Consider the following 14,063-nt stretch of genomic DNA (forward strand, 5'->3'; position numbering starts at 1 on the left):
GTATTATCTACATGTGTTTATCATGACTTATATTCTAAAGAATAAAAGCTCTTTTCCTTCTTGTTAGAATATTTATAATGATGACTCTGCTTGCATAAGTTCAATGTCAAGATGTGCATCTGTTTCTTTTGGTTTTAAAGGAGTCACCAACAAAGTAGATGGTTTCTCTCATTAAAGTAATTAGGAAATGGAAAATATGAACAGAATTAATACCAGAGTGAAAACTCTTTAGTAGATATATACTACTTATACAGTGTTAGAGAAATACTCTGACTTAAAATACTTTTGCAGCAGTGTTTCTGGATATGTTAGATGGTTCTCTTCTGATAAAGTGGAAATTTTAAACAAATCTCTTTTGGGATGCAGAAGAGTTAGAAAGCTTTTGGTGATAGCAGGGCAAGGGCATTTAAACATTTTGGGGTGTCTGTTTACCCTCTGATTCTTCTCTAGACTCTCTGTTTTCTTCATTTTCTCGTAGACCTGGACATTAAAAAGCATCATTCTTCTAGATATTTTAAAAAGTATACTATAGATTTTATCAGATAATTGCTACTAATAGTATGCAAAATTGAGAAGCAGCTTTGAATGGATATTTATCATGAAGAATTTCATGTTGAAAAGAGTCATATTTTCAGAATGCATATTCCTTGTGACTTAAATATATTATTGATGACATTATATAAGAAATAGAAAATAGAAAATATTTTACTATAAAATTATTTTAAGTAAACAATGATTTTCTTTCTTTCTTTGAGACAAGGTTTCTCTGTGTTGCCTTGGTTGTCTCAGACTCATGTTGTAGATCAAGCTAATCTTCAACTCAGCATTCTCCTTGCCTCTGTCCCCCTAAGTGTTGGGATTACAGGCATGTACCACCATACCCAGAAACAGTGATTTTTTTTTCACCATCTCATTAACCAAAAGCTTATAGATATTCTAAGGTGAGGAGAAGGTAGAATAAAGACATAGATAGAGACAGAATTTGATCAATATGGAAACAAACCTAAAAGTATAACAATGCATAGCAGAATTGCAATCAGAGCTCCAGTGCTCAGTCCTACAGGTAGAAAAATTGCTTCCACATTGCAAGACAGGATGGTCCCGTCAGAGTCACATCTACAAACACGGATAGTCATTGTGTTTGTGCTGCTCTGGACAGGGTAACTGCTGTCTTCTATTACAATAGGAAGAAAATACAACTCTTGCTGCCTGCGGCTGTATCCGTTTCTGCAGGTTTCAATCCCAGCGGTGTTGTCTGAAAAACATGATATTTATGATAACATGGTGATGGTGAGTTTCACTTCAAGTCTTAAATTAGTATCAGCTAAGTAGCAGAAAGCTCTTCTTAAATCAGTATAATGCATCTTAATTTAAATTATTTATTATATCATTATAACACTGTCAAAGTGAGAAAGAAAATCATTCATCCTGGTAGCATGTGGAAGGAAATTCCATCCAGAAAGAATAAAGATTTACAAGAATAATACACAAGAATTCAGGTTGTCTTAATTTTTTTGTTTTTGTTTTCTGAAAGCAACATCTAATTGAGTGGGAAAATGTCTATGAATGTTATAATTCTAAATAATTACTATTTTTTAGTATTTATAAATTTAGTACAGTATGTAAATCAATAATTATTTTTCATTTTATCAATAAAAAGAAAATATGTAATTATATAAAGTCAGATAATTTAAAATGTTAAATAATAGTGGCTGTGAAAATTATGGCAATGCAGTTAGACGTTTTATCTTGAGACATTCAAGCAAATATATTCTTTTAGTCATTCCATAATTTCAATTAAACAACCTCTTTTTAAAATATTGTTTTTAATATAAATTTTATGTAATCTTGAAAATCAGGTAATTAAAAAGTATACTACCAATTAAAATAAAATTATGTTATTATATATTACTATATTAGTCACAATCTATACTATATTAATTGAAAATTGAATTTCCAACTTTTACTCGGACAACTTCTCTATACCTATTGCTGTGGAAAGTTTTTGAGATATGACTAAGGTTTGCTTCGTGAGGTTCATTTATTATCATTAGAGATGAAGGAAAGTATCAAGATTGCACCACCATTAGCAATCTTCACAAATAGATTGACTAAAGACAAATATTTGTAAAATTATTTTTAATTTATATATTCACTTTACATCCTGATTGCAGGCCCCTCCCTCCTCTCCTACTTGCTCCTCCCTTCAACCCTTTTTCCCTACATCCCCTTCTCTTGTCCTCAGAATAGGGGAGCCCCACCATCATCAGTCCACCCCAGTACATCAAGTTGCATCAGGGTTGAGTTCTGTGGAGACAAATATTTGAGATGATGACAAGCTTAGGAAAGGAGGACTGACTGAGGTACCATCAATATCTTCAAACACTGATGAATTACTCCATGAAGTTAAGTCAAATGCTCCACTTATGGTCAGAGATCATAAACTGAGTGACCATCATTAGGACAAGAGAAACAGAAAATATAGAGTTCTTGGAGAATAGGACTACTTCATATTTTATACCTCAATTTATATGAAAAAAAAAACCCTAAAACATTTGTTAAAATTTGTTTCTAACTTATTTTTAATGATAAATAAATATTCTAAATTACTTGTACTTTGCATTATGAAAATAAGGATACATAAAACATCAATCCTATTCTAAATGGTATATACTCACTTATATCGAGACACTAGTCCAAGGTGTACGTCCCCATGAAAAACTGTACCTACCAGAATAGTGGGTAAGAGGGGAGGACATCCTATTGAAACTTTAGGTGTGAGAAGCCTGGGAGAAAGAGGAAATGGAAGGATCCAGTGGGTCCTGGAAAACTACAGGAGAGTCTGGGCCCTGGGGCCCTCCGCAAACTGTGGCGACAGCCAAGGAAAAAATAGGCAGTAAAAACCTTGAACCCCTACCCGGACTAGCCGATGGACATTCTCCACTGTTGAGTGGAGAAGGAGATCTAACTTTCACACAAACTCTGGTGCCCCATATTTGAACATGTCCCTTGGACGGAGATGCCTGGTGGCACTCAGAGGAAAGATAATAGGTCACCAAGGAGAGACTTGATACCGTATGAGCATACTCAGGGGGAGGAGGTCCCCCTCAGACACAGACTTAGGGGAGGGGAGGGGAGTAGGGGGGAAGTGGGAGGAAGGGAGGAGTGGGAGGATACATGGGATAGGCTAACAACTGAGATGTAATATGTATAAATTAATAAAAATGTATTTAAAAAAATCTTAAAATGTTTCAATAAACTAAAAATATTTAAAATTTAATTCATAATAAAAGGAAGCACAAGAAATTATGTGGAGATTTTTAATTTATACTTTCTCCTCATGAATATTGTCTTTGAATTCATTAAAATTTTAACTTTGCACTACTAACTGTTAGCCATTGATTATATATTTTATAGAATATAATTACTTAGAGAAGATTACTCTTGTAAGTCAAAAAAATTGTATACCTACTTGCAATGTGTAATGGACATTTTTCTATGTAATGATTTAACCATCTTTTGTTATTTAAAATTAAGATCTTGAATTTTTAATCTTTTTTCATTAAAATAAAAAAGATACAGGAAAAATCTTTATCAGTTCTTTTCTCCGTTAAGCTAGTATAGGTTAACAGCCATTATCATAATCTAAAATATACAGACATTATTTTCCATACCACTGTCAAAGCAATCTTTCTAAACAACAAATCTGATCATATTACACTGTTGCTCAATTTTTCAAAGGTTTCTAAGTTCATGCAGTTAAGTCTTTTCAAATGTCTTATAAATAGGCTGACAATGTCATAATGTTTTAGTTCTTTTTCTACTGCTGTCAAAGACCTCAAGACTCATATTTATAGGATATAGAGATAATGTGAATCCTCATGGGATGAGAGTCATGATGATTATGATTCCCAGCAGGCAACAGGCAGGCAGGCAAGATCCTGAGCCAGAGCTGAAAATGTACGTCTTGATCTCCAATAGTAAGCAGAGAATGTTGACTGGCAGTGACATGGCTTCTGATACCTCAAAGCAGGCCATGGATACACACCTCCTCAATCAAACCTAATCCTTCCCAAATAGTTCCAGCAACTGGTGGCCAAATGTTCAACATCTGAGCCTATGGGTGCGTTTTCACTCAAGCTACCGGGTCTCCATTTGCTTAGACAGAAGCATTTTCTATGTATTTTTATCTAAATACTGACCACTTATACATTGTAAAATGTTATTATCTTCATGATAAAGTGTGTGGCTATGCTACTTTGTTTTGATGAGTGATGTTTTTTAAACTTTTAATTTTTTACATATACATTTATATTATTACATGCATATACAATAAAGTACCTACAGCAAGAAGAACCATGAAACAAGAATTATTTAAATGTTACACTTTTAATATTTTTGTTATTTGTATTTGACAGCCTTCAAGAAAACATCTTTCCTATCTTTATGAGTCTAAATTTCTGAATGTAAATCAATATCTATCATATCTCATCAGTATCAACTTAAATATCTGTCTAGACCTAAAAATATCTTAACCCCTAAACAACTGAGATTAGTTGTAAAACTATACTATCTGGTCTTCAAACCCATCAGAGACTTGAGAAGGAATAAAATTAATTATCTGAGTTTACAGGGGGTGCAGGTTAGCAGCTTCCCAAAGGAGATTATGACATGCTATTTTTGAAGTCATACATTTTTATATGATTTTTACTTACAACCATTCTTCATAGCTCACATTAAGTTGGAGCCAATCCATTTGAATTCATAAATGAGAAATATGGAATATCAGGCTTTCTTCTCTCTAATCACTTCACATATTAGCTTTTCCCCAGACATCCTTTGATTTAGGTTAGTTGTCACCATCATCAATATCCCATTACATTATTTCACTTGTTTTAAAAACAAAATCCATTAGGACTTCAGTTTATCAAGCAAATATTATATCAGATATTTAATACTTATTAGACAGTATATAAGTACATAGAGATTAACATACAAGGTTACAGAAATAATGTTTGTAAATCATAATACAAATCTGACTTAGAAATGTATTGGCTTACATTTTTAACTTCATGATAGTAGGAATGTATATCCAAACAAATACTCTGCTTTTACTTATAGCAAAATACTTAACACATTTTAAAATCTACTCAAAATTTTGTTAGAATATTTTGCTAAATTGAAGTTAATGTGGATGCTGTGATAACACTTAAGGAAGGATAGATTGAATTTCATATTGGATAAGGGTAATATACACCACTTGTAATATGATCTTTTCTACATTTATGATGAGATTATTAAGAAATAGCCCCACCATCAAATGAGGTGTACCCATATTTCTAATCTAATATACGTTTATTTTCTGGCTTGTAATTTTGGTAGACATAATAATATTAGAAGTAGTAGTATTGATGGCAAGATCATATTGTCAAAACAAAGTCATAAATATATTGGCAGTTGATGCTAAAATCATTTTGACAAAAACATTTTAGGCATTGTATCAAATCCTTTGTATATGGTATTAATACAGATGCTCTGAAGCTGACATGTGTTAGGGTAATTTTGTCAGTTTTGGTAACTAGGAAATAATTCAGTGGAAATATAATCCTGTTCACACTAGCTGAACTTCACAACTCATATCCTTGAGGTGTTTGTTTCTCAAATTAAAAAAAAATGGATACAGAATTATTTGCATGTATAAGAAATGTGATCATCATTATACTGTTATATTCAAAGCAAGAAAACACTCAACGTCCCAGAAAGAATTTTTTTTTGCTAGAATCTTTAAAATCCAGCCATTCTTATAATGAAAATGAGCAATATTGGCTGATAATCATGTTAGGGTAATTAATTTGTTTCTACTAAACTTTTTGTATTTCTTCTGTATGGATTTCTGTTTTTTAAAACTGCTTGTAGGAAAAGCACTGATTTCTCTCCCCATGCCCCTTGACAATAGTACATGATAGGTAAATCTGTAAGTGGTTATACTTACTTCTGAAGTCACGAACTGTAAAATTTGGCTTGATGGCAGCCTCTGGTGATAATCTAAAGGAGAACTGTTGCCCAGCAGGTGAAAGATCTCTGTCTGCAGCGCTGACTATCTGAATTATCTGAAACAAAGTTGAGATTAAACTTGAAGTCAGTCATCAATTTCTAGGGAACTTTACACAACAGGCTAATAACGTTATTTAATAATGAATGCAAGCAGACAGGAATGACACTCTTTGAATCAATATTAGTGACCCAATTACTTACATATACCTTTTGTAAGCAGTTCTCTTGGCATTTACAAGCAATAGTGGCAGCTATAATCAGAGGACACAGGCTAATTCTGAATCAATATCTGTGTAACCAAAAAGCTTACCAGAATGAAAACTTCTCTCTAGCAAGCAAAATAAAATTAAAAGGCACTTGCCTGCATGCTAAATTAACTGAAATAAATTCTTTTTAGACTAAATATGAAATTCTTATTATAAACAAGACATTTGATCATCTAAATGTACTTGTAAGAGCAAAATTAAGGAGTAAGTACATTTGTGAGAGAAGACTCATTTAAAAAATGAAATGATGAGACAGATAATAAATAATACCTGCTTGCATTGCTATGCTATGTCCACCCCATTGCTTAGGATTATATTATATGTGTTTTATGCTACTTGTAAAAAGAAATATTCACATATCTATTTCAAAATGTCTCCCCCATTGCTCCCAGAATTTACATGTCATTATTAAAATCTAAATGCTTCAGCATTTTGCCCTTCAAATTTAAAATAAAAGTAATTTTAAGGGTCTATAAGTAAGCATTGTAAATGACTTCATAGATCATCAATTTAGAAGGCATAGCAGATAATATATCTAAGAATGCCGAATAAGAGCAAATACTAGTAAATATGTAAGGGAAAGGACTAAGACTGTGGAAAAGAAACAAGCATATGAATTCAACAGGATTTTCTTTAGTAACAGATTAGATGTTCCACATAAGATCCTAATCTTGAGATGTAAAATACATACAAGAAGACTTTCAGAATTGTGATTCCTTTTTTACTTGTGGTTACAATTCCTTGTTATAATCTAATCTCATGAGTGCTTTCTACTTTACTACAAATATATATATTTATATACAAATATATATGTATATATTATAGAAAATATATAGGTAAATACAATATATATGATAGGTGAAATATAAATAAAAGACAGACATTTAGATGACAGATAGATGAGATAGATAAATGAGAGATGATAGGCAGATAGATAGATAGATGATAGATGGATGAAAACAACAGATAGATGAGAGATCAACTAGTATTGGAGGAGTGTTATTATCAATATTAGAGGCAAGAAAAGTAAAAAAAAAAAATAGTAAGAATCTCAGACCATTTCCTCAGTATTGATTTCTACCACAAGAATTTATTTTATTTGTCTCATATAATTATTATTGGCTGTATTTTGATAACATATTATCTAAAGAGGTAGATCATAGAAAGTAGAAGTTTAGTTAAGATTCACCATAAAAGCTGTGATAATTATTCTTGATTTTCAATTTGACTTCATATGGGAACTAACTAAAATCCAAATATCTGGGAGGACATTTTATTTACTGTATTATTTAATCTGGGAAATCCCACCCGAAATCTGGATCTTTTGAGGGAAAAGATCAATCTTAATATGGGCCCCACCTTCTGCTGTCAGCCTATATAAAAGATATAAAAAAAAGAAGAAATTGATTTTTGCCTGCTTGCCCTTGCTCTCACTGTCAAGTTCACTCTTCCACTGGCATCCTATTTCTTCAAAACATCCTCACACGCATGCACACACACACACACACACACACACACACACACACACACACACACACACACAGAAATATATGCTCAGCTGAGACTCAGCCTTACGGACTGAACAACTAATGTATACTTGGACTTCCCATGTACAGACAGCTTATGTTGGCCTAAACAGACCACACCTGGAAGCCATTTAGTTAAACATCATATGCATATATATTCATTTTACCTGCTCTATTTCCCTAGAAAACTATAATACATTCACCATCTAAAACATGAAATTTATTTAATAGAGACTTAGAGCCATGTCCTCAGAGCATTGCTCTATTTAACCTTAAATTCCTTATATTATTTAACAATCAATAAACAGGTCTTAAATTTTGGGCTGTGTTTTACATCAAATTAAATCTAACTAGCATCAATAAATAAAACCTATTTAACATCTATAGATTATTTCACTTTGTAAGTGTGCTTGCCTCGAATGTACAAAGCCCAATACTTCATTTTCATCTTCTTATAATTTGGGCCTGGTGATGCATACAATGGTACAGAGTTAGAAGCAAAAGCTTTAGAACCTCAAACTTATTCTGATACATATTAAGTTCAAGGCAAGGTGTGCATACATGAGATCTTGAACGTGATTTTTTTCTTTTAAAACACACCCACAAACACACACACACACTCACCACACATATGAGGTGTGTGTATGGGGAGAAGAGAGAGGGTGGGGAGGGAAAGAGATGAAACAAGATATTTTCTTTTTTAAATTTAATTTAAATTAAAAGTTTTGTTCACTTTACATCCCAATTGTAGCCCCTCCATTGTCACCTCCAGGTCCAACCCTCCCAGCATCCCTCATCACCCTCCCCCTCCCCCATCCCCTAGTCCTCAGAAATGGGAAACGCCACTCCCCTGCTATCTGACCCTAGCTTATCAAGTCTGACTGCCTCTATCTTCATCCTCTGTTGCCACCTGGGGGAATCAATGAGTGAGCATGAGAGTCCATGGCAGAAGTAGCCCTTACTCCTCATACTATGGAACCCACAGAGTGACTGTGCTGCCTATCTACTACGTCTGAGCAGAGGGTCTAGGTCCTCACCATGAGTGGTCCTTGGTTCATTCATCAGTCTCTGCAGCTCCCCCACCCACCCCCGCCCTGATTTGTCGGTTCCATTGTTCTCCTTATGGGGCTCTTGTCTCCTCCAGGTCCTTTCTTAAGAAAAACTGATATATGATATCAATGATATGCATAGTACCAACACTTCAGTTTTAATTTCACTTTCACACTGATAAATGATAGATTAGAAATATAGATGGCTAGATTAATGGTAGATATGGATCTATATTTGCTGATAAATTGATACAGAAACAAAACTCATACCTACACACATTCTTATATTTCTACTTATTGGACAATGACAGAGAATAGATAAATCGTCCTAAGGTATGGATTTTAGAGAAGTGTCATAATGGCTGGGTCCACATTCATTAGGTTCCCCCAAAGCACACACTTTGAAAACTCACAAGAGACTTTAGGGTCATCTCGGTTAGATACATTTTTTTCTAGTAGATTACAAAATATATTTGTTAAAAATAAGAATATTTGTCATTTTTCTCACATAAGAAAGGGAGTTGATATAAAATAAATTTTACTTTCCCCCAAGTTTAAATTCTTAATTTATAGCGTTGTTGACTTGATGGAGAATAATTAACAAAGGCTACCATTTAGACAATAACAAGATTTTTATTGATTTAAAATTCATATCAATGTAAAATAATCTTATTATAGTGGGGCATTAAAACTAAAATCAATATAAGATACAAAGTTTTAGTTTATCTCTTCTAAAATTTAAATAACTGAAATGAAACTATATATTAGTATACCAATAGTATGTTTTCATTTTTTATTTCAGACACTGAATCAGTAAATAAACTTATCCTGGTTATATTCTGTGTCCTTTCTAAAATTACGATGCTATGTTACTGTGGTATTATATTTACATACATGCATCTAACATGAATTCATATCAGCCTAGAATCATTCATATTTAATTTTATAAAGATATATGATGCATAAAATAGGTATATGTATGTGTATACACATCTGGACTTAAAACGAAATCTCATACATACAGAGAGCCATTGTACACACTTCATTAACAATATTGACAACATACCTGTCCTGGTTTGGCATTTTCACACACAGCTGTCTCATATGGCACAGATATTTCTGGAGGAAATTCATTGACATCAAGGACATTAATTACTATGTTAACTTTACTGGTTAATAATGGATTACCTGTATAAAACATAAAAAATAAACAATAATTACAAAACATGGGCATTGCTTCCCTGAAAATCATATTCATTTTTAATTACTTTTAATACAAAATAGAAAATCATCTTCTATTACAGGAAATGATAAGATACCAGCTGCAGAAACTCAAAGGATAAGTAAGGGACCAAGAAAAGACAGTATTAGCAGGGAGAAGTGACTATGCAGCTGATATGTTATCAAAAGGACAGGGCTATCCACCAAATGTAATTTAGCCATCTTTCCAGGGTTAGTTCACTATATATATATGTGTGTGTGTGTGTTTGTGTGTGTGTGTATTATATAGCTGTATATACTATAAAATATAGTTTTCTGTGTTGCAACTATATAATCCAAAGTTTTAATATATAAAATATCCAAGATATGTAAGTAAATATTTCAATTCATCTTTGCTGATAAAAATAAGGGGCATAGATTCAAGTAAAACAGAATCGATGGGTGGATTATGGAAAGCCAAAAGTCATGCTTAGAGTATTTATGGAATAAATAATAAGCCCAGTTTTGATAAAGATTCACTTAGTGCTTTCCTACACCCCCTTCCCCATGTGGTCAATTTATCAGGAGCAATAAGCCACTGCATAATGCATGCTACATACTTTTACCTAGGCAATGGACATATTATCTGGATTCCTATTATGTGTAAAATAAAAATGGGGAATAATTTATTAGAGTATTCAAGTACAAAACACAAAGTATGTGTAAAGCTACTCTAGAGAATATTGTCTAACTTAATTTTACAGAGAAATAGACTGCCTCAAATATTTGATGGTCCTATTCAGAATACAGAGCTAAAAGAGTGTAGAGTCAGATACATACCCAAAATTTCAAAAGTTAAAAAGAGAGCATATTTTCTTTCAATTCTTTAACAAATTATAATTTTCTATGAAATAAAGATTCATAATACTTTAGGTTGGATTTTGAAAAAGGTACTTAAAGTCTTAATATCTGACCTATTCTCATAAGTCTAAAACATCTTGCTGTCAATAAAACACACTATGCAGAAGTTTATGATATTTTCATGAATTAATATATAACAATAAAATCTATCATCACATAGCCAAACAGGCACAAAAAGTTAAAAATGAAGCCATCACTTAAATTCTATAGTATCTATTGCAATTAGTGGAAGTACATTGACAATATTGGAGAATGTTTAGAAATATGGATTACATTGTATTTTATTTATCAATGTATATTGTTTGATTGAAAATGTTCATTTGAATTTTAACAACTGATTTTTCCTTATTATTCCATTACTGTACTCAGATTCTTCATATAAAGTAGATTGCTTTAATAGGTTTTTTGTATGTTTGACTCCTAAAAGATATAGTATTACAAAAAATATGTAATGAACATTGTAAGTTGTTGTTAATCTCTTTTTTAAATCTACAAAACACACATTATTAAATATACCTTTTTCTCAGTGCCTATTTGTTTAGCATAATTATTTATAGAAGTCAATAAACAGATAAACTTGAGTTAATTTTCTAAAGATACTAGGTAACAACCATAATTACAAAGCAGTGGACTATTATGTTGTAATGTTTATATAAAACACATTGCACAGGTGATGTTGGACTCACAACATATACATTATAGATATAATTATGAGTGTCTCCTTGCACATAAAACTCTGAAGATTGGTTTTATAAACCTCTCCAAAGTTTATAATTAGAAAGTAAAAAGACCAAATTTTGAATCAAAGTTTCCTGAAATTTCAGCTATCTATAATTATATTGACTATAAAACTACTTAGGTAAAATACTAATAAAATTTTTCAGAGATAAAATATCAGTTCAATTCTTTAACCAGATGATGTGAGGCTCAGACTTTTTTTTATATATATATTCTTTTAAGTGAATCTTATGTTCAAAATGCAAGGTCCACATTCTATTTTATTTGGTCTATTAGAAGAAGAGTTATGTTCAGCAGGCAACAAATTTTCTAAATTACCTAAATTTATCACAGAAATGTACTTTCATAATCTATAAAAAATAATTTAATTATACAAGTCCTACTTTAATCCACCACAAATTCACTTTTGGTATGTTACTGCTGTTTTTCTCTTCAAATGTGGTTTAACACCCATTTTCATCAGTAAATGTTGTAAAAAGAATCACTGTAATCCTGTTATTAATTATTTTTCACATTTTAACTAAGATAAATCTTTGTTGTGTGAAAATATCCTGTGCACTCTAAAGTACTAAGATTTCTCCAGATTCATTATTATATTATGCATATATTATTTTATAGTTTAAGTTCCAACTATTGAAGCAATAACATTACTGTTTTCAAACTACCAATCTAAAATGAATCTAAAATATTTTGCAAGATATTTAATATCTTAAAGTAATATAGATTTATTTCATTTAGAGATGGTATTTAGCAAATTGTGTTAAAAAATAATGACATATTTTTGAGCCAATTTATCCATATTTGGGATAATCTTTAAAAAATTATCATCAATATTTTGATGCAGACATTTGATAGTAAAACCACATAGAATTTGGGAAGTATTGGATGCTGGTAAACAACTTAAATTATTAATTTAGTCAATATGCACAGATGGAATAAAAATTTATGTGCAAAACCTGGAGAAAATATATTCTATATTTAAAAGATAACTTAGAATTCATATAAAATGCTGTCTTCATGCTTTTCTCCTTATTGCTAAATGGCACTCTAGATATATGTTAGAAAGGATATTAGCTTAATCCACAGTTTTCTTTAGGTAGAATATTACTTCTCACTAGAGAGCTTATGAGATGAGTTATTGATCATATGATAGCTCTAAAAATCTATAAGGCAAGTACTCCAATATCACATTACAGATGGTTTCCACGCCAGACCCAAAACTATCTGTCTATCTGTCTGTCTGTCTGTGTGTTTTCGTTTGTTTGTTTTTCAAGACAGGCTTTTTCTCCACAGCTCTAGCTGTTTCAGAACTCACTCTGTAGATCATACTAGCCTCAAACTCACAGAGATTCACCTGCTTCTGCCTCCCACGTCCTAGGAGTAAATGTGTTTGCCACCACCACCCATTGGGGAGAATAAATAGTGATGAGGAGCAGTGGTGGCTCCTTCTTAGGACATGAATTTGATTCCTGGCACTCACATGATAGCTTTCAATAGTCTTACTCCAGTTTGAATGAATGAAGCCATTCTCATCCTCTGGACTCATCTTTACCGGGCACACAGGTGATGCACGTACATACACAAAGTCAAAAATACTGACATCCAGAATATCAAACAAACATGTTAAAAAAAATTTTAAATAAATTAAATTTATTCAATGTGTATCTCTCTGTCCTGAGATACCTAAAAACTCTAAGAGGGGAAAATATCACACTCTCTGAGCTCTCTAAAGCACACAAAGATCAGTATCGGCAGTGCCTGAAACTGACAGTGAAAGAAGCCAAAATATTCAAAGGAGTCCCAGAGAATCTGAGTAATATATGTAAAATTAGCTTATGAGAGAAGTGCAGCATTCCCTCACAGACATATGTAGTTTACTAAAAGTGACAACCTATTTCCTTTTCATAGCTGACTCTCAGTAAATAATGTTCAAATGAGAGAGTATTTCTAGGATATAATAGATAAATATAATTGAAAATATTTTGAGAATTGTGCACATGCACAAAGTTCCCATATTAACACACACAGGAGCTTCTGTGATTCTTTGTTAAACAATGCTATCTGTTTTTGAATAACAATGCAAGTTGAAATTCAATTCTGCGCTGTGTCCTGAAATGAAACCACAGTAAATTCTAGAATGGAAACAACATCTTTATGCTGAGAAATTGACTTACTGTAGTGAAAACTGAGTTATCATAACTAAATAATGAGTCTTTCACCGGCTTTTCTTTTTAGAAATGTTCATATTTACACTAAAAGGTACGTTACAAGTGGTAGATAATAGCTGTATCAAATTACAGTGGTGTGGT

At 32.1% G+C, this 14,063-nt stretch overlaps 1 protein-coding gene across 10 annotated transcripts in view; it reads right to left on the reverse strand.

Moving 5' to 3' along the window:
* Positions 1-14,063, reverse strand: part of CDH12 (cadherin 12) — a 1,018,075-nt gene that overhangs the window by 9,315 nt on the left and 994,697 nt on the right. For all 10 annotated transcript variants that reach the window (XM_084781268.1, XM_084781275.1, XM_084781271.1 and 7 more), the window contains 3 exons: positions 9,962-10,083; positions 5,993-6,110; positions 1,004-1,255 (listed from right to left, as the gene is read on the reverse strand). In XM_084781268.1, the coding sequence (XP_084637394.1) occupies positions 1,004-1,255; positions 5,993-6,110; positions 9,962-10,083 (492 nt within the window). The remainder of the gene's footprint in view (positions 1-1,003; positions 1,256-5,992; positions 6,111-9,961; positions 10,084-14,063) is intronic.

Source organism: Acomys minous (genome assembly GCF_964271855.1).
Source record: "Acomys minous genome assembly, chromosome: 5".
NCBI classification, from domain to species: Eukaryota; Metazoa; Chordata; class Mammalia; order Rodentia; family Muridae; genus Acomys; species Acomys minous.